The 19,842-nt window shown below is 37.6% G+C and overlaps 4 protein-coding genes across 11 annotated transcripts; 2 read left to right on the forward strand and 2 right to left on the reverse strand.

Moving 5' to 3' along the window:
• Positions 1 to 137: 137 nt before the first annotated feature.
• On the reverse strand, positions 138 to 2,188 carry LOC132201866 (protein rogdi). The gene is made up of 7 exons (XM_059628399.1): positions 1,987 to 2,188; positions 1,825 to 1,896; positions 1,624 to 1,770; positions 1,409 to 1,566; positions 1,219 to 1,339; positions 957 to 1,166; positions 138 to 901 (listed from the first exon to the last, which is right to left on the reverse strand). Exons 1-7 carry the CDS (start codon positions 2,020 to 2,022, stop codon positions 836 to 838), a joined length of 810 nt encoding a protein of 269 aa, XP_059484382.1. The 5' UTR covers positions 2,023 to 2,188; the 3' UTR covers positions 138 to 835.
• On the forward strand, positions 2,189 to 5,792 carry LOC132201865 (NCK-interacting protein with SH3 domain). The gene is made up of 11 exons (XM_059628398.1): positions 2,189 to 2,327; positions 2,404 to 2,527; positions 2,611 to 2,786; positions 2,853 to 3,086; positions 3,146 to 3,381; positions 3,434 to 3,554; positions 3,614 to 3,816; positions 3,873 to 3,976; positions 4,033 to 4,254; positions 4,314 to 4,486; positions 4,546 to 5,792. The coding sequence occupies exons 2-11, from the start codon at positions 2,506 to 2,508 to the stop codon at positions 4,732 to 4,734; spliced, it is 1,680 nt and encodes a 559-aa protein (XP_059484381.1). The 5' UTR covers positions 2,189 to 2,327; positions 2,404 to 2,505; the 3' UTR covers positions 4,735 to 5,792.
• Positions 5,412 to 10,031, reverse strand: LOC132201867 (troponin C, isoallergen Bla g 6.0301). The gene is made up of 6 exons (XM_059628400.1): positions 9,870 to 10,031; positions 8,431 to 8,461; positions 6,474 to 6,617; positions 6,288 to 6,407; positions 5,856 to 5,987; positions 5,412 to 5,791 (listed from the first exon to the last, which is right to left on the reverse strand). Exons 1-6 carry the CDS (start codon positions 9,870 to 9,872, stop codon positions 5,766 to 5,768), a joined length of 456 nt encoding a protein of 151 aa, XP_059484383.1. The 5' UTR covers positions 9,873 to 10,031; the 3' UTR covers positions 5,412 to 5,765.
• LOC132201864 (glutamate receptor ionotropic, delta-2-like) lies at positions 7,549 to 19,753 on the forward strand. 8 transcript variants are annotated; one of them, XM_059628394.1, is made up of 7 exons: positions 7,549 to 7,603; positions 16,235 to 16,776; positions 16,835 to 17,041; positions 17,927 to 18,379; positions 18,810 to 19,095; positions 19,152 to 19,284; positions 19,346 to 19,753. In XM_059628394.1, the coding sequence occupies exons 2-7, from the start codon at positions 16,584 to 16,586 to the stop codon at positions 19,661 to 19,663; spliced, it is 1,590 nt and encodes a 529-aa protein (XP_059484377.1). In that variant the 5' UTR covers positions 7,549 to 7,603; positions 16,235 to 16,583; the 3' UTR covers positions 19,664 to 19,753. The 8 variants fall into 8 exon arrangements, with proteins under 8 accessions (XP_059484377.1, XP_059484379.1, XP_059484374.1 ...); XM_059628396.1 differs by lacking the exon at positions 7,549 to 7,603 and adding an exon at positions 8,427 to 11,236 and having other exon boundaries at positions 16,745 to 16,776; XM_059628391.1 differs by lacking the exon at positions 7,549 to 7,603 and adding an exon at positions 8,427 to 10,413.
• Positions 19,754 to 19,842: the final 89 nt, after the last annotated feature.

Here is a 19,842-nt window from a genome sequence, read left to right on the forward strand (position 1 = left end):
TTCATTTTTTTTCCAGAAAAATTATCTTCCAACCATCAATAATTTTGTATTTTGCATAATAATTTGCAAATTAAATAAATAACTCTTTATTTTTTTCTGAAGATGGAAAGGGTTAAAATTAAATAATTATGAACGTTTCAACATTGACTTCTTTTTATTGCTTCTGAGTTCTCTCAATTCAGCTTTATATGAACATCACACTGCTACAGAAGTGATCACTTCTTGATCTTCAACAATTAATTTGACTTTAAATTCAGTTTTTTGAAAATTCTCAAGTTATATAATACCTTGGAATTCGTTTCATAAATATATCTTGATTATATAGTTGATTGACTTTTTATCAGCATGCGCGTGGCTAAAATGAATGCCAAGTTGGATTAAGCAGTTAAATATTTTCAATCATTAGTATCTCAGCGTTCTTTTCTTCAAAATTTGGATATTATCAGATATTATGAGCATGTGTTATTGCAACTCTTGTGTCTCAGTAAATATTTATGCAAATTTTCTAAAACTACATTTAATCGATAAATATTAGGTGAAATTTTCCTGCTCTAAGTAACATTAGGTATTGTCTATCTATTCATAGGATTTTGCGTAATTTTGGCCTACAAGCAGTTTGTCCACAACAAACATGGAATGCTAAATTGAAATATAAATTAACAATAAATTTTAAAAACTACAACATAGATATCATGCTGCCGATCAAACATACCAAAAAAGCTAAACAACTTGGAAATCTCACACGAGGACAGTCAACATCATACAAATAAGAATTATTATAATTTAATGGGTAAAATAAAAATAAACTTTGAAAACAGTGCTGTTGCTCAACAATTCAGGTTACAATAGAACTTGCTCGAGATCCTGCGTAGAAGTCCCGATACTGGGCGAAAACACATATCTGAAAAATGTATCAAATTTAATTCAGATTATAAGAATTTTCATAAAAAAATCACCTTGTCTTTGAGTTGCTGGCATGTCTGGAGGCCGACTGTGAGCAAAACAAGCACCTCATTGAGCCAAGGAATGGAGCATTCGGCTTGGGAGGTATCAAACTTGAGTGCCCCATGGACCATGCTCACTTGGTAAACAGCAAAAACCAGCTTGTGGCTCTGAATGTAAAAGCTGACCGCAATCTCATTTGGTAAAGGAGGCAGCAAAGATTTCTGAAAACAATAAAATTTATCAATATGGATTAAACATTACAAATAAAGATACCATGTTCTTGCTGTTAATCAAATCCTCCATGGAACGTTTCCGTGGTACAAGCAGTATTGTCCTTGACCTTTGGACGCAGCTCAAAATAGAGGCCAATAAGTGCAAGACCTCTTCTGAAGACCTGAAGGGAAAATTTCAAGGATACAAAAGATTAAGATTAAGATTAATATATGGAAAATATAAAAATTACTTGAACTTGTAATCTTCGTGGATGTTCTCAATCAACTGAATGGCCTGTTGCAAGTGGTTGGCAGCGTCCTGCACCTGCTGCAGCTTCCACGGACAGTCGTTGGTCACACTGGTCCTGTGGACAACATTCTGCTGTCGTCTGGATTTCAGCTGGATTTCCTGTTTACAAATTGTATTTAGAGGTTACAAATCACTTTACAATGTTTAAATCATTACGGCATGACAAATGCTGTCTCCACAAAGTGTGGCCACGCATTTGACCTGATCTTGCGTGGTAAGGTGTGAGGGTGACATCAAAAACTTTTCCTGCTTTAGTGGCTGCGTTGTGTCTCCATTTATTAAAGGGAATCTTCTGTGACATTCCTAAAAATACGATTGTTTCTTAGAAAATTTCAACGCAGAAAAATTTGGTTTCACCTCTAAAATATTTAAAAGCTGTTTCAAAATGTTGTGGACTTCGTGTTGTAAAACCCACTGAAACTCGACGTGCTGCGAATAATTTAAAATTAAAATTAATAATTTTGTTCAATATGTTTGCGGTCAAGAGTTTTGACTTTGAAAAGTAAAAAAGTGACTCACCAAGTTGTGGCTCTCTTCTTTCTCCAAATCAGCCATTTCAGCAAAATTTCACTTAAATAGGTTGAACTTGAAATTACACTTTCAATTTCCTGACATATAGCGATATAGCTAGGCAAATGCACCGAAAAATTAATGAAAATTGGCAGAATAAGGACAAGTCTGGCCTTCGGCCTTGACAAATTCTCGACACTGTTTTGAGGATTGGACACGCCCCCTTTATAAAGATTTTCTCGGATTTGGATTTGCGAGCCACCTTGGCGGCCAAAGAGAAAAATACGCAAGAGCAGCAGACGATAATCACCACTTTCTTCTGACACCCCCGCACCCTGCTTAAACAAAGAGTTTGTTGCATGTCTTTGCATAATTGTCGTCAAGTCACTAATCAACAAATTCGCTTCTTTGATCTCAAATTTACAGGTCGTGCCCCTCTTCAAATTTAATCGAAGTGAGCCGGTTGGGCGAATCCTTTTCGTCAAGCCAAAATCCGCAGGGGAGGACACACAGACATTGCAAGGCCAGATGAGCGACAATAATGATTTAGGTACACAAAAGATTTTGTCATCAGAGTATTTGTTTTTGTTTTTCATAAATACGCTCTATTATTACAATAACTTTATTTTTTAGAGTTGTTGCGCGCCTTGTATGATTTCAATGCGACGGATCCCAAGACGATCAGCTTTAAGCAGAACGACCTTTTCGTCAACTTGGAAAAAAATATTGGCTCACGAAAGTGGTGGAAGGTTGTCAACAAGGATGGCTTGGTCGGCTTCATCCCGTGCAATTATGTCAGCAGTCAAGAGGTTCATAATAATGATTTATTTCATTTACTTTTATCAAAAGAATGAAATTTTTATCTATTTCTGCAGGAGAGTGTTGAGGACGTTTTGAATTTTATCGACGTCTGCAGCATAGCCCTTAAGAGCAGCTCCTCTGGAGGTTCGTCGGCTAAATTGCTGACTGACTTAGAGGCCAAGAGAAAACGCATCACTGGTTCCTGTGGCTCTTTCGAGAGCTCCACTCCGAGAGCCCCTCCAGAAGGAGCACCTTCTCAACCAAACAACGAAACAAAATCATCGTCTGCTCCGCCTAAAGATATGAATGTAAAAATTACCTTTTCATTTGTTCACAATCATTTGATGCATAAATTTCACTATTTTAGGAGGAACAGAACATGGAGGCTGCCTACGAACTGGTGCAGCAAGTTCGGCAGAAGACGGGCTTGAACCACGACCTATCCTGTGTGGCTGTTAAAGTGGTTCTCGAAGGCATGAGAGAGTTGCCATTTGACATTGTCTCGGCTCCTGTTATATCAGTCACTGCCTCCCTGCTGGGGCTTTTAAGTGCTGGTCGAGAAATGCCCGACTCTGTTTTGGATAATACTCATGACGCATTCAGGTAAATGTGCAAATAATAATGACGTAATCTTTTATCCATCTCTCTAATTTAGACTTAAGGTGGTGCTTGAGGAATTAGCAACTGCTAAAGATGACGACCAGCAGAGAAGTTGGATGCTTCATGAAGACGAGCAAACTTTAAAGGATTATCTTTCCGAGCTCCAAAGTATTTTGGTATGATTTTTTTTTTTATTGAGACAAAGCAGGAATTTCAAAATAATATTTAATCACAGAGAGATGCAGACAGCAAAGTGTGCATTCGAGTGTTGGAGCGAATGCAGTGGGAGGGCGTTGAGGTCTTGCTGCAGTTTTACCAGATGGAGTGCCGCTGGAGCATTCGCGAGTGCCTGCTGAAGGCCCTCTCGGGAATGTGTGCTCTTCACACAACTCCCAGAGTCATCATGCTCTCCTCCGTGCTCCCCATGGAATTAGCCAGGTTTGCCTCAACTTTGGCGCATTATTGATCTCATTGTAAAATTCTAATTTATGCAGAGACATGCTCAGCAACCCTAACGATCTGGCCAGGCTTGTTGATTCTGGCAACCTGCTGACCATGATTTTCAGCACTGGTCAGCCCATGCCAGTCACTCATTTAGGTAGAATACTTCATCAAATGATTTTTGCAATTTTCATCATGTCAAATTACTTGCAGAACATTTGGGAGCTCCTTTCGTTGAATTCTTATTGAGCAACTTGGAGCAGCCTCCTGAGTCTGATGTCATGGAGCAAATTCCCGACGTCTTCCTGCGTCTCATTGTGGCCATCAATCTTCAGTTCAAAGAAAGCAGCGAAAACGTTCTCTTGAAAGTTCTTTCAAAATGCACGGTGGCACAGTCATTCACCGAAAAAGTGCTGCTTCTGTTCAACAGAGAAGGTATAATTAAAATTACTTAAAAAAGTGCAGATTTTTTAATTTGAACAATATTTCTCTAGATGATCCTGTGGCTCAGTTCTGCTCATCTTCGGCTAAGATCCATTCAATTGTGAAACTCTTCCTTGATCTGTTTAGTAACTCAACAACTGCACAACTTTTCTACACCAACGACACTAAAGTTTTGCTTGACATAATTTCTCGGCAGCTTGCTGACCTATCACCATGTGATGAGGTAAATTTTTAGCATGTTTAACAACAGAAGTTGCTCATATTTGATTTTGATACTCTCAGCGTCGAGGTCAGTACCTGGAGTTGTGCCGCAGAGTGGTGCGGCACTCAAACTATGAGGAGCACAACCACCGCAAGTCGGACATCCTGAAGTGTCTGCAGCACATTTTGACGGAGGAGAATGAGGAGAGCCGTAGTGACCAGGCGCTTGTCAACGAAATCATTTCAGAATTTCCAGAGATCTTCGGCTAAAAGTAGGAATCTTAGTTTTTATATTTTATTTTTCTTCCAAATCATAGTCTTACAATTAACTAAGAAATTACATTGACTTGTAAAATGACGTCATCAGCTGATTGGCGCTCCTTTTTATAATATAATGGAATTTACAGAAAGAAAGGACCTATATAAGTTCTGATCAGTGAAATAGTCTATTAACGTTAAAATAATTGTTGTGATTGGCCATTGACTATTATTTTTAATCCTCTAAAAGCGCAGTATAACTGCAGAATTTTGAAACCCAGCGAGTTCAAATTTTTCAGGTAGCTATCAAAAGTGCAGCATTAGATTTTGAAAGTAGACTTAACAAACATTCCATGTCGTTGCAATAGCATAAGTAAGCTTCTGCCTCTAAACGTAATTCTCATAACTTTTGGCTTTGAAACTTGTAACTTCAACTACTTCTCATCCTGTTATAAAAAGTGCCAAAATTTGAGGCTATACTTGAACAATATATGTGATTCTCTATTGCTTTTATCAATGATTTTATGAATCTCCTTTGCAATGGCCATGAATTTAATGTGTTTATCTTTGACTCAAAATAGTTAATTTTTTAAGAGATTGAAGACAAAATCAAAACGCAGCTGCTGTGCAGAAAAATATCGATGTTAGAGCCTAATTTTAGTTGATAAGTTGATCAATCAAACGCAGACTTTTTATGTGGTTTTCAATGTAAGTTTGGTTTATTCCATTTCTCCTGGGCAGAAAAACTAAACATTACACGAGATTAACCAAAGATAAATTATACAAAATTAAATTATTCACAATACAAAGTAAAAACAAGGGTGCTTTCATTTTCTTCCGACCTCTCTTGATTGTCGAAAAAAGCTTGGGAAGAGTCTTTGACGTTCTATTGGCGGCTGAATTTGGATCAACTTCGAAAAAGAAAATGCACAAATTTTTGTTATTTGCTTCCGCTCGAATGGAATTCGCGTCGAAAAATGGCCTCTCCGTCGGCAGAGACTGCGGCTTCGGTGCGAAAGTTCGCCGGCGTCGGTCGGGAAAATCTAACCAGTCATCATCTCCATGAATTCTGAACAGATAAAAATTTCAATTTATTTTGGTTTAATAATAAAAAATAAAAAAATCAAATTTACCATCAAAGTCTACAGTGCCTGAACCGTCCGAGTCGATTTCTTCGATCATCATGTCCAGCTCGTCACTGGTCAGTTGGTCGTCCAGTTCGCGCAGAATTTCACGCAGGCATGTTGTCGGAATGTAGCCGTTGCCTGAGAAAATATATAAACAAAAAAATAAATTGGTGACGACATCTAAAAACGAGTTCAGCTATTATAAAAGCGGGGGCGAGAGTAAGAAGTGTGATCGATTGGTGTTTATGCAACCGGTGCGACTGAAACGCTGAGCCGGTTGCCTAATCAGCACCGAGACAGGCGCGACGATGAACGTGCTGCTTCCGCCACTTTTTTAATTCGAGAGCGGCGCGAATAAAGTTTTATTAATTGGCCGGCGGCTACTTTTGCCGAAAAAGAGGCTATTTCGAGTCGAGCGGCAGCTGTGGATGAACTCACCCTCCTTGTCGTAGAGGCGGAAGGCTTCGCGCAGCTCCTTTTCCATCTCCTCCTCGTCCTCCTCATTCATGAACTTGGCAGCCAAAGTGACGAACTCGTCAAACTCAAGGAAACCCGACTCTGAAAGCAGAACGGAGCAAAGCTTTTGAGAGAAAAACCGTTCGTTGCGAGGGCGAGTTTACTCACTGTCCGCGTCCACCTCCTCAATCAACTCGTTCAGGGTCTTCTGGTTGAACGGCTGACCCATGAGGCGCAGGATTTCAGGCACAAAGTCCACCGAGATGCTGCCGTTCTTTTCGCGATCAAACGCGTTGAAGGCATTGCGCAGAACTGGAACAGAAAAGTGATTTTTTTACAAACCAGATAACTTTTAAATATGCCTAATTCATAATGTGAAAAGAGAACAAAAGACATTTTAATTTTAAACAAAACTGTCGGAAATATATTTTGGCAATTTTAGGCATGGATTGATTTCCCAATAAAACATCAATATATTTCAATATATATATTTTATATTTCAAATCAAGATTTTTTAATTTATCACTGGCATATTTAATTTTATTTAGCAAAATCTATCCTGATTGAGATCAAAGTTTTGTTGTTTTAATATGTTAATTTTCAGTCAATTAAAATTTCCATTTTAATCAGTTTCATCTTTTTTACTACAGCGCCCTACAGGTCTACTGTTGATAGCAACTTCACGCATGCTAAGGAGCTATTTTTTACTTTTTGCTTTTTCTTTCTTTTTCATACAACTTTATTTAATACCTTCCCAGAATTACGTTCACATTTTCGACTCGAATTTTCTACGGCTATTTTTAGACTCTTTGTAAACACACGTGCCTTCCCTCATTCAAGAAACTAAGAAATTGGCACAAGCGGACACTTAATTTTCAGATCGTCCGCCGTTCGTTTCGCAAGCTCGGACTGCAATTTATCGCATAAATCAGAGAAGCGCAGAGACAGGATGAAAACCTTTGTTTGTGAATCTGCTCTTGAGAGTGCGAATCGGTGTCTTAATTAAAAGGCAAGCGGGACGGCCGAGTGAGCAAAGAAAGAAATTAAAAAATATGGGTCTGCTCTCTCGCCGACATAATTATAATTAATCGCGGGGAAAACTGTTGGCGGATAAATCACACAGGGCCAGTGCGCGTCCGTATTGCCGGTTGCGGGCCCAAAATAGATCAGAGGAAAGCTAGCAGAGGATGGAAATCGAGCCTCGCGAGATGCACCAGTGCAAGAGCAGAAGAAGTGCGTCTGGTCCTCCTTGGCCGTGTAGTATAAAATGAGTGGCGCGCTGCCAGTTGAGATAAAAGGTTAGCACCCGACCCATTTTTAGGCCCCCTGCCGGCGTCGATGCTTTGTAATAAAAGATTGAATTACCCCCAACGCAATCAGCTATAAAAAAAACGCGGCGTTTCGCCCGAAAAATCTTTCTGCTGTCGATCTCGTAAATAAAGAATTAAGTTTGCGCCCGAACTGCTGGGCGCAGATTTTTCTCTTTTATTGCGCTCGCCAGGGAGACGAGAGGGCAGTTCGCGCTGTCAGAACGTATAAATGTTGTTGTTGCCGCCGTTGCGAAATCGTCCGTCCGCCCCCGTTTTATTTTTATGACCTGCTGAGAGTTGTTTGCGCGCTTTTGATGGGGCAAATTTTGCAAATGAACGCTGTATGAAGATGAAAGTTTCAGCACCATTTCGTGATGCCGCACGCTGATCTCGTGATTTCAGTTTTTATTGAAGACCTCTTAAAATAATTTTCTAATTTTTAAGAGTCCGTAACTTTATTTTAAGATTTTCAATGACCGCAAAATTTTCTTCGCGGCCATCTATTTTCTAATTCACCTCTTTCCGCCTTTATTTAACAAATATAATTTTTTAATGCTCATATTTTGTATTCAATTTTTTTATTGCTGTGGCTCTAACACTTATTTATTTTAAAAAATTGAGGCTAATTTAGTTTATTGAAAAAATGATAGTGATAAAACTATGTTTATTTCACACCATGCTATAAAGTAGTTTATTCATTTTATTTTTCTTCTCTTTGGAATTTTAATGGGAAAGAATTTTGACATAAAATTTAAAGAATGTCGATCGATATTTTAATTTTTCAGCTTCTTTTCAGATTTTATAATGAAAATTACCTTGCATCTGCTCTGGAGGGATATCATCAGCCTGAAATCAAAAGCCAGAAACACCTTTCATTCAACACATAAAGAGAGAGAGCGAGAAATTCAGCGAGCGAGCATATCGCGATTTTAACGTGTGCGGCCAAGTCGTAAATCAAACGCTGCGACTTTGATTTAGGAACAATGGAGGGTCTCGGGTACGTGTCTCTATTTCGAGAGGGCTCGATTAAGCGGCCAACGTATGTGCGCCTTTTGACTTTTTGCCTTGGCGGCGCGCGAAAAGAGAGAATCAAAATACAAACGGCCTGTGTATCTCGTAGTCAAGTGTCTAATTCAAGCGCGTTCAAGCAGTCCAAACAACACGCAGCGGTCGCAAATTAATGGCCGGATCGCGTTGCCCAAACGACAGACACTCCTTATTGTTATTAATCGAATTGGATTAATCATTGATCACTACATCAAACTCGAGGAATTTGCGAATTTGGCAAGGGGCGCATTCGGCCTCATTTGTGTGCTGAAAAACGACTAAATTGTAATAATTTGAGGGGGTTCATCTTCTAATAGTAGAGATATGATCATTTTTTCTTCAAAACTTAAATTGAACGTGTTAACACGATTTCACTTGGTGGAAATTATTAAATTGAATTAATCTTCAATTAAATATTTTCTCATATCTGCAAAAAAATTAATTTAATTTTTGTGACTAAAATGCAAATTTAATTTGATACTAAATTTGAATCTGTCAGTTTGGGGCTATAATCTATTATGGTGTGAATTATTATACGACCTCTGATATTTTTTTACCATTGGGAACTTTAAAATAGATTTTATTTTAAGAAACCACTCTTGATATACATTCGTTCTCCTACCTTAATGACCTAAGTTATATAATGCTATAATGAATGAAGGACGTCTTGAAGTTCGAGGTATTCTTAAGCTATTGTTGGCCATTGGCTGTTTTATTCGTTTTATTTAACTATTTAATTTTCCAAATCTGTAAGTTTTCGTGTGAAATATATTTGAATAATTAAGAAAAGACTTTATTCAAAGTGGTTTCAGCAAAAATTATAATGTTTTAATGTCAAGTAATATATATTCTAGGGTAAACATGAAAGTCTGCAGTTAGCCTATTTTGCGGCCAGCAAAAATAATTCACGTTAGGCTAATTCGGCATTTAGATTTCCTTGAAATAGTTCCCTTATTGTAAAATTTTCAATTTCCTGGTATATTTTTTTTTTATCTTTAAAAACGAGAGGACACCCCTCATTTTTCTCAATTACGTCCATTCAAAGCGGTTTAAAAAGATCTCTCGCCTAGAATTGATTTGAAAGAAGAAACTTCTCTCTTCAGAACAAAGGTCCTTTTATTCCTCCACAATGAAACTCGATCAATCTTCGCCGGCCGAATCAATTTTTTGGTGTTTAACGAATGACAATGGCATGCTCTTTACTCACCATTGTGTCGGTCGGTGTGGGGACGATTCACAAAGGAACTTAAAAAGGTGCAAAAGTGCAAACAAAAACGTTAATGCTCCTGGAGCTAGCGGATGTGAGAAAGTGACGGTGGCTGCGAAAGGGCTAAGGAAGTTATATGGGAGGGCGGTTTACCCCTTCCCTCGGCTCTCCCGCGCGCTGCCCGTCTCCCTATTTATTTTCATCACACCCGCTTCCTTTCTAGTTGTTTGTAGGGAAAAATACTGCCGCCGCGTATACGCGCGTTTATAATTCGGCACCGGCGGCCGATTCGATTGGCGGACGTCACAATAGAGCACCAATCGCCGACCGCCCTCTGGAAAACAGCAGCAAACGCGCGTGTATTTCGAGCCCTTGACTATTTACTATGTATTATTCGGACGCGCCAAGCACCCTGGGCTATTATTTCAAGTGCGTTTGTTGTTGCAAGCGGCGCACGATTGTTGCATTTTCTGATTTTTGCCGTTTTCCTCCAAAATGCTGACGATTCCCCTCTCGTTTAAAATGGCACTCTCCGTCCGCCGCAGTACGTGTTCTAAATAGATTTGTTGTACGGATGATCTTTCTGGAGAGTGACACTTCCACCCTCTCCGCAGTGTCGCGCACGCCGACGCACCGACCGCCGTGCTAATTTTCACGTCCGTTTGTTTGAAATGTGTTTGAAGGGTGACATTTTTCTTCCTACTCTAATTTACTACATCGAGGCACGCGCATTGCATATAATTTTCCATTGCAGAACCTAAATTTAAAACATAAAAATACAATTTAAAATAATGATTTTTTTTTTAATTTTTGGCACATTTTGAAAAAAGTTAACTATTTTTTGTTGTAAAAGATTTTTTTATGATTAATTTTAGGAAAACACTTGAATGAGAAATAGTTTTTCATAAGATTTGAACAATTGCTCTTTCTTCTTTAATTTTGATTACCGGCACCTGCGCCAAGTAAGAAAAACAGCAGTAACCATCAGTAGCTCTTGGCTATTTTAAAGGGAGAATAGATTAATCGGCTATATAGTACACTTGCAGCCAAGATTCTCTCTTAATTTCAAAGTTTCTCAAGTTGTTATTTAAGATTTTTTAAATTAAATTGCTTACTTTATATTTTGTTCTAGCGTAGAAGGTTGTGTAAGAAAAGTAAAAAGAAAGAAATTCCAAATTTATCAACTTTATAAACTTTAAATACTTTTCTAGTTCTATAACCTAGAGAGTAATTATTTTCACATTGATATCTCTTGTCAAAGTTGTGATCGATCTTGAACACTCTGTTTCAATTTTGTAGCAGAATTTCACAATCGAGGGTTGATTCATGGTGATTTTAATAAAGTCGGCTTTCCTTCAATTAGTTTTGTGAGTTGTTTATTGTTTAAGAAAAACAATATCCTGATCTGCATGTTTTATCTGCGGACTGCAACCATAATTCATTAGCTGAAATCATTTCGACAAGAATTAGTACTAAAATAATTTTTTTTTTAATATTTTTATTTTTCTTTCAAATTAACAATTTTTCGTAAAGAAAGTGGAGGAGTGGAAAATCCTTTTTTTTTTGTGAATTATCATTTGCCATTAATAAACTAATTAGTTTCTTTTTGCCACCGAAGTGAACGATTTGCGACCATAAAAAATTCATCAATTTGCTCTTTTTCTCGTGCCGAATGCTTTATAGCAAAAACCGCGGCCGGCTTTCAAGATGGATTAGCAGCAAATTTCTCGCTCGAATGCAGCAACTCGTCCGTGTTGGTGCCGTCGCGAGGCAATCAATCCTCCGCCTAATTAGCGACACGCGTTTTGCTCATTCCTCTCTTTCGCGCGCGCACCAAGTTGGTTTTTTCGCCGGCAAGAAGTGATGCATGTGCACTTTCCGCTGCCCATTCAGACGGGGCGGATTACTCAATAAAGTGCACACGCACGCTCTGGTGCGCGCGCGAGGAGCGATGGACGCCTGTATATTTCAAGACAAGATGAGAGAGTTACAGCTTATTTTCGAGGGCGATATCTTCGGTGTCGTTTCTCGTTAAAACCGGCTATATTTAACTTCACTCCGCACCCTCTTCTAATCCGTGTTCCGCTGCTTTTTCTTTGCTCTCGCGCGGCCGTGTGTGATCTTGGTGCTGTGCACCGAACAATAATTTTCCCTCCTAGCGTGCTTTTTATTTTTCTCATTCGTTTTCGCGTCTCATTACTCAGCGGCCGCTTAAGAAATCCGCGACGTTGAATATAACTCAAGTAGAGCCTCAAACAGAAAACCCTGAATTTTTGAGTAAAAAATTATAGGATAAATTGAAAAAAAAGTATAATAATTCATCTTCCTTTCACCTATTTTTATAGAGAATACAGACGTATTGAAACTTAAATTTAAGTAATTTTAATTATTTATAATAAAAATTAAATTATCACATCAAATTACATGACTACGATCAACACAACTTGTTCACAAAACTTAAAATAACTGTCGTCCAGAAGCCAAATGGTTTATCTCCAGTTCCAATATTATATAAAAAAAGGAGAAAGAAATTCATTAGCATGTTGATTAAAAATTGAAAAATAAAAATTATTGTAAGATAAAGAAAATATAAATTTATCAATCAAATATTAAAATATATAAAATATAATTTTTATCATTTTTTAGTAAGTTATAATACAAAGTATCTCAATGCAAGCATAATTGTGTAAGATCTATAAAAACATTTTAAAACAAAAATTAATCAATAAATACTCTATCTATCTAAAACAAAAATTAATTAATAATTTAATTTGAATTGATTTTTATCAAAGATAATGTAAAATTTTGACAGCAAAATTAATCATTTTTGCATTGTCATTGTAGTTAGAACTATACCATGACACTTCTCATCAGTTTATGTAATATTCTTCTAGAACAAAATTAAAAAATTCGGTAGAGTGTGAGTCATTTTTTTCAGATGTGGGTTCGGCGACCCTTGGAGCGCGAGTGGGAAACTCCCCATGAATTAAAAATTTTGGCCGGTTGACAAATCAAAATTAGCTTCTCTCGCGGAGAAACAATTAAAATGAGCATATCTGTCGGACCGGCAGATCGCGGCTGCAGAAAAATTCGCCTGCCAGAACGCGCGAATATTACGAGCGGCACCTGCTAGACAATTTTTGCGCAAGATTCGGTTTGGCCGGCGCAGCAGAAAGCAGGAAAACAAAAGCAGCGAGAATTTTTGCACGTAGCCGACGCCTTTCACCCCTCGTTTCGGCCGTCGTCGTGAATTACTCTGTCAATGTTCCTCTTTCTAATTCGCCTCGGTCCGTTTTTCGTTCGCCGGCGAGGATAGGGAAGAGCCTTGAAAAAATTATGAGAAGCCACTTGGCACCGGTATTAATTCGAACGCGTAGTTTCTATTGTTGTTTTCCTCGGTCAGAGAAAGAGGCCGATGTGGTGATTTTGCTTTTCTATAGACGGATTCTGGGGGCTCGTCTGAAAATGTTTGCTAAAGGATCAAACCCAAATCAAACGACGAGTCCTTTATTTACAAAAGAGGTTCCTAAACTCTTGTAGTTAACATGTGCAAACCTTTTGTGGCTGCTGTTGCATTGTTACGTACATGATGCAACTCTTTTTTAAAATAATGTTGATCTTGTTTATCTTTAATATAATGCTAAATGTAAGAATTAGGATTGAAATTTGAATTGAAATTTAAATAACAAAAGTAATTTAAATTATTAAAATTTATAATACTTTTTTCACTTGAATTTTTGTATTGAATAAGCATGAGGAGCTTTAAATTTCTAATATATTACCATAAATTAGTCTAGAACAATTTAACTAATGGTTGTTTAATCCATTACGAGTTTAATTGTGTAATGCTTTGTGTATACTTTTCAGTATTGGGATTAAGCTTAATGAATTTATTGTTTTCAGGTTTTATTTTTGAAATTTCATGTAATGTATTCTTAGGCCCTGGTGCAGACTGTAACTTGAATTTACACAGAACTATTTTTTGCTGTCAAACAAGCAATTTTAAATTTTTGGCAAAATTTATAAATCATGTTTTTTAAGTTGTTTTTTTGTCCACATCAGGGAAACTTTACCCCCATGCAAGGAACAAATCCATTACAAATAAAAAAGACAAAATTGGGCGAGTGGAAAGAACAAAGCAATAATCTCACATTTTTATGAAAAATCTGAATAATTTTACAATTAAAAGTTAGCATTTTAGCAATTGATTTTTCAAGATAAAAATTTCTCGCCAAAAAGATTTCTGCTTTCATTGAATCCAACTTTTTACACCACATATTAAATAAGATACTACACAATGCTTTTGATGATTTTATTGTCCGGTTTGCCAAAGACTTTCTAGAACTTGTCGCCGCCGGGTCACGACTTCACACGAGCCTCTAAAATTGCGGCGCATCTCGAGCGCCCCTGATTGTGTGGCAATAAAATGGCACACGTAAAAAGAAGCGTCGTTTTCTCACGCGGCGCTCACCGTCGTTTCAGAAACGCCGTCGCGCCGCAAAACACAAATAAATCTACAAATAGCAGTTTGTTTTCGGTCAGTCGCGCGCGCTATATCGAGTGTTAGGAGTTGTAAATAAACTTGTTAATTAGAATATCTGCGCGTCTCGCTTTTGCCCTCCAAGCGAAGACAAAAGACGAGATGTTTTCAAAGACGAGATTTTGCTTTCTAATCATTCTGCGTCTTATTCAGAGTGACTTAATTATAGTGTTGAGAAAATTGCGTATTTATAATTTGTTTTCATATTTTGCTTTTGAAAATCACTTGTCGTCAGCACGGCAGTTTATTTCCACACAGAATCTGTGTCAACAGTTGGCTCTCCAGAGCAACGAGGGATGTTCTTGGTAAACAAAAATAAATAAAAATGCACACAAGTTGCAAAAATAAATAAGCATGACGAGTTTGAAATATTTCCCACATATTGGATATTCCCAGTGACACATTTTTAATTTTTTTTTTAAGGTAATTGCATTTTTTTCCGTCTGATCCAAAAATGAAACATTTTTATTTAGTTTTTTCCCTTTTTTTTAGATTTTGCATTAAATTTATTCTTAACGATTAGTAACAAATGCAACAAATTAAACTTATTGTGTTGGCAGTTCATTTATTGTAGATATGTGACATAACTTTTTTAATCTCTCTTCAATAAATAAATACATTGAAAATAATGTTCTAACAATTATTGCGTGCAATGATACATTTTCAAAAAAATAATATCAATAAATTAAAATTATACACTCGATGTGATGTGTACAATGAGTATAAAATGTGGCTCTACTTATATACTGCTTTTAATTTTTTGTATTACCTTAAATGAATCTTTTGAGGGAAATTTGATAATAATTGACTATCTTCACTTCAATAAAATTAACTACAATTTGAACAACATATCGACGAATATCTTAATTTAATCTAGAAATAACTTTGAGTAACCTATAATGTACCAAAATAAATCAATAGGTAGCAATCGATTTTGCAACAAATTTTCTGGCGACGAGAGTTGATGGCTTTTGCACTTTGATGGTGAGTAAGTTCAGTGTAAGTGCACCGGTGCAGTATCAAAATTAGCTCGTTAATTATATGCGCCCCGGTCCGTACTGACCTTTCCCACGTCGCGCACTATTAGCTGCGCCGCGCACAATAACGCTGCTATTTCAGGTGCGAAAAACGAGCTACAGAGCCAAAGAGGAAATTGGCCGGTGGCTCTTCTGGCTTTGTTATCGCAGACTAGCCAATACACGGCGATTTCTTTTGGCGTCGTCGAGAGAAATGCGATTCAAGAGTGGCGCCGTGACAGTTCAAGCTGAAAAGAATAAAAATAGACAATTTAATTTTTGAGCTAAATGTTGCGTGAAACAGATAATTTATCAGTGCCTGTTTATGCAACTGTTTGTTGACAAACTTTAAATGCTTTTAAAACTGTTACATTTTGTAAACAAAGAAAATAATTTCAGCTCTATTCAATCAAATCACGGAAATAACACTCATATGTTGTTCTTTTGATCAATATGGGCTTTGTGTGATTGACTTGAGAAGTTAATGGGTTTGCAATATTGTGTAACTTATGGTCGTAGAAATGCAACTAATGTTCAAAGAGTGCAAACATAATAAAAAGGTGAATAGATCGTAAATGCGCAATAAAATTTGATAAATCGGTTGTCAGAGAAAAAGAGGCATTTTTAGTTGTCAAGTAAAAATTTTATCCCTCTTTTTCTCTTCGGAAGCCTCAGTCACATACAATCTTTCCATTACATCGCGTCTAAAAAAGAATTCCAAGAGATTGGAAATTTACAAGTCTTCAATTGGAAAATAGAATGAAGGAATCAAGAATTTTGCTTTGTATTTTGGCTTTGTTTGCCTGCAGTGACGCCAGAAAATTTACAAGCATTGAAGTGAACTTTGATTCTTGCGTGGCTCCATTTCTCCAGACGCATCGCCGTCTGCTGGGCATTCCTGCATTTGGGCTGATCATTATTTCTCAAAATTGCAACCAGAGACTGGAGCGATTTCTTCAGCATTTGGAAACACCTCTATCCATTTATTGTGGAGTTCATTTGAACGGCCGGTTTGTTTTTAAATTTAATGCACAACTTTCCACTGCACCCTTTGAATTATTGATAATTTAACATAAATTTTTTTAACTAAAACATGTCTGTAACAGTTCACTGGAAAATGTACAATTTGGTCCGACGGTTGCGATTATTTTACCAATTATGGAAGATGCGACAGAAACTTCTGTTGATTTAATTCTTCGAAGATTGGTGGCGATGAATGAAAAGAGTCTCTGGCAATCCCAGTTTTACCTTTTCCTAGAGAATAATACACAAGATCCTAAACCAATCCTCCGCATTCTGTGGAAAAACCAATTTTTCAGGAGCTTTGTTGCTGTGTCAGATAGAGACGAAGGTTTGCCGATAAAAGCTAGAAATTTTTCCTAAATTTAAATTGGTTAAAAAAATCTTAGTTCGCTTCCTTAGAGTTTATTCTGCGACTGGTGGAATTTGCGAAGGTTCATCAACACCAGAGCCAATTAACGTGGCCAAGTGTGTCAAAGGCCAAGTCAAAGTTTTTGACGAGGAGAAAATGCGAGATCCATCCATGGTCAACCTGCAGGGTTGCACAGTCAACGTGGCCACCATACACTTTCCTCCAAGTGTCATTCTTTTCACAGGTATGCGTGATTTTCCAAATAATTAATTTTACTATATAATTATACAAAAACGTTAAACTAGCAGTTACGTTATTTAAAGGTGCAATAGTATTAATTAAATTAAACTCTAAACTTTTATTTAATTCTAAACAAAACTTGTGTAAGTTTTTCATTAATACTCAATAATAATATTTAACTTTTAAAATCGATCAAATTCTAAGATAATTTCATAAACAATAAATATGGGGTTAATTAATTATGCAAACAATTCATAGGAAGTTCGCAAACAAAGAAAGTAACATCTTTGCACGGACAGTCACGAATTTTGTTAAGCAAAAAAGCTCTGCGCACGTTTCTTTCTCTGGTCCATTATCGTTTGGCTGTCGTTTGGACCACCAGCGACTTGTTTTTTCCAGTTTTGTGCGCCATCGTGCCAAGCAAAATCCCCTGGCTCACGGCTGGCATCAGACGCGGAAACCCACCGCCAAACTGAAAAAAATTAACATTATAATTTATTACTAAAGTTTTTCTTTGCCAATCTCTCAATTTCCTGAATTATAATTTTTTTTATTAAAACGGATTACGTGATTTTAATTTTTTTGGCTGCTTTGTAAAGAAGTTCAAATTCTTCTTCCGAGGCTACAGTGGCCAAATGCGTATCGTGGTCTTCGCAGTATGTTTTCGGATCAGCCCAACTCATCTGTAGCACAATCAAATATTAAAATTATTTATTAAGCTCACTGAAAACTCTTACCCACTTTCCAGTATGAAAATAGTAGCGCTTTCCATTTGACCAGGTTCTCTCAAATAAAGTTGACCTGAAGTAATTTAATCTCTATATATTTTTTATTTTACATCAATTGTACAATAACTTTTATCATCAAATATTTTTTAACTTTTCCACAGACCCTGCGGCAAATTCTTCATTCTCGGCTCAAATGCGCTCGGCGTCGAGTTTTGAAAGTGTGACTCCGCTGGGCGGCATCGAGGTGTCTCTGATGAAAAGCATCGGCGCCGCAATGAACTTCAGGGTTCGCTTTTACCTGCCGCCGGACAACCAAGGCTGGGGTGTCGGAAAAGAGGACGGGACGTTCAGTGGCCTCCTTGGCGAAGTGGCCGCCGGCCGTGCAGATGTGGGAATCGGATGTCTGATGCCGTTGCCGCTGCGGACGCGATTTCTGCTTGCGTCGCGCAGCTATGGGCACAGGGGCCTTGCTTGGGCCGTTCCGATGCCCAAACCGCAACCAAGATGGGCTGTCCTGGTCGAAGCTTTTGCGCCGGATGCGTGGGTTGCCATTGCTGTTGTGCTTGTTGCAGCTCTTGTGCTCATAATGGTCGCGAATAAGGGACAAATTACTGGTTAGAGAATATATTATCAAAAGTATATTTTAAGATTAAAAAAATCTTGAGTTTAAATATTAATTTATTTTTATTAAATATTTTTTGATAGCACTTAAAAATTTTTCACAGGGTTTATATAAATACAAAATATTTTGAAAAATTTATAAGTTTGCTTTACTATTTTTACAATTGAATATTTTGTTATGTTATGAATTTTTGCTTTTTTAGCTGTTGTTAATAATTTTTAATTTTTCCTCCGGATAAATATTGCAAAGTTGGTTTTAAATAATCAAAATCCTACTGTGTTTGTAATAAATTAACAAAACCGAAACACAATATTCGGAAGAGATGCATTATGCAACCGGCACAATAGCAGAGCATCTCAGGTTGCCTGCTTTCTTTAATTCATTTTGAATATATTCTTTTCTTTGCTTTGTTTTGTATGCAGACGGCCCCTTTTTGTACCTCTGGGCAACCACGCTGGGCGTCTCGGTGATTGAAATGCCGCGAGCTTCGTGGGCCAGGGTGCTGCTGCTTGGCTGGCTGTTGGCCTTTCTTGTCTTGAGCGCTGCCTACCAAGGCGCCTTGTTTAGCTACTTGACCAAAGCGCGCTACGAGAAGTCCCTCGACTCGCTGGAGGACATCGTCACCCGAAAGCTGCCGATTGTGGGACACCCTAACTTCAGGGGCCTCCTTGAAACGGGCGACGAGCGTGTTTCAGTTGAAGCTCAAAAGTATTTTAAATTTACTAAATTTTTAGTTTTAGTATAAACATGAGATAAAATATTAGACTTTTTGAGCCGTCTCCTGACGCTGTGCTGGGCCAAATGGACGTGATGGCCAGGGGAGGCCGCGAAGTTGCTTGTTTAGTCAACACGGAAATGCTTGTCTGGTTCAATTACCAGCAGAGACATTCTGGACATGTAAGTCTCTCAGAAAAAAATTTTTAAAAAATCGGAATCTTTTATTTGACAATTTTTTTAGGTAGTGCACATTGCTAAGGAAATGGCTATATCGTACCCTACCTCAGCTTTTCTACGTCGCAGTTCAACCTTGGTTCCGCGATTTGACATTCTTGTCAGTCGGCTGGTCGAGTCAGGCCTCACGGACAAGTGGTACTCTGACCTTTCGGTGCGAGTTGCGCGCACACAAGCCGACTCGCCACAAGTTTTGGGCATCCACAATCTCAGCGGCATTTTCATGGTCCACACGGTCGGCATGCTCCTTGCCACGGCCGTCTTCGTCGTCGAACTTGCTGTTGACAAGTGGCAGCGCATTAACACCGTCATTTCATTATTGTAGCTTAATATTATAATAATTATGTTTTTATAATTTTTTAAATTACATAAATATACATTATTCTGGAGTTTTTGTGTCGAATATCATTAAATGTATTACTTATGAATAAACAATATAGGAATCGGAATTAAACTAATTAAATAATTATTGTTCATATTCATAATGTAAAAATGGTAAAATAT

Source organism: Neocloeon triangulifer, unplaced genomic scaffold (assembly GCF_031216515.1).
Source record: "Neocloeon triangulifer isolate White Clay Creek 2 clone unplaced genomic scaffold, ASM3121651v1 ptg000014l, whole genome shotgun sequence".
Classification (NCBI taxonomy): Eukaryota; Metazoa; Arthropoda; class Insecta; order Ephemeroptera; family Baetidae; genus Neocloeon; species Neocloeon triangulifer.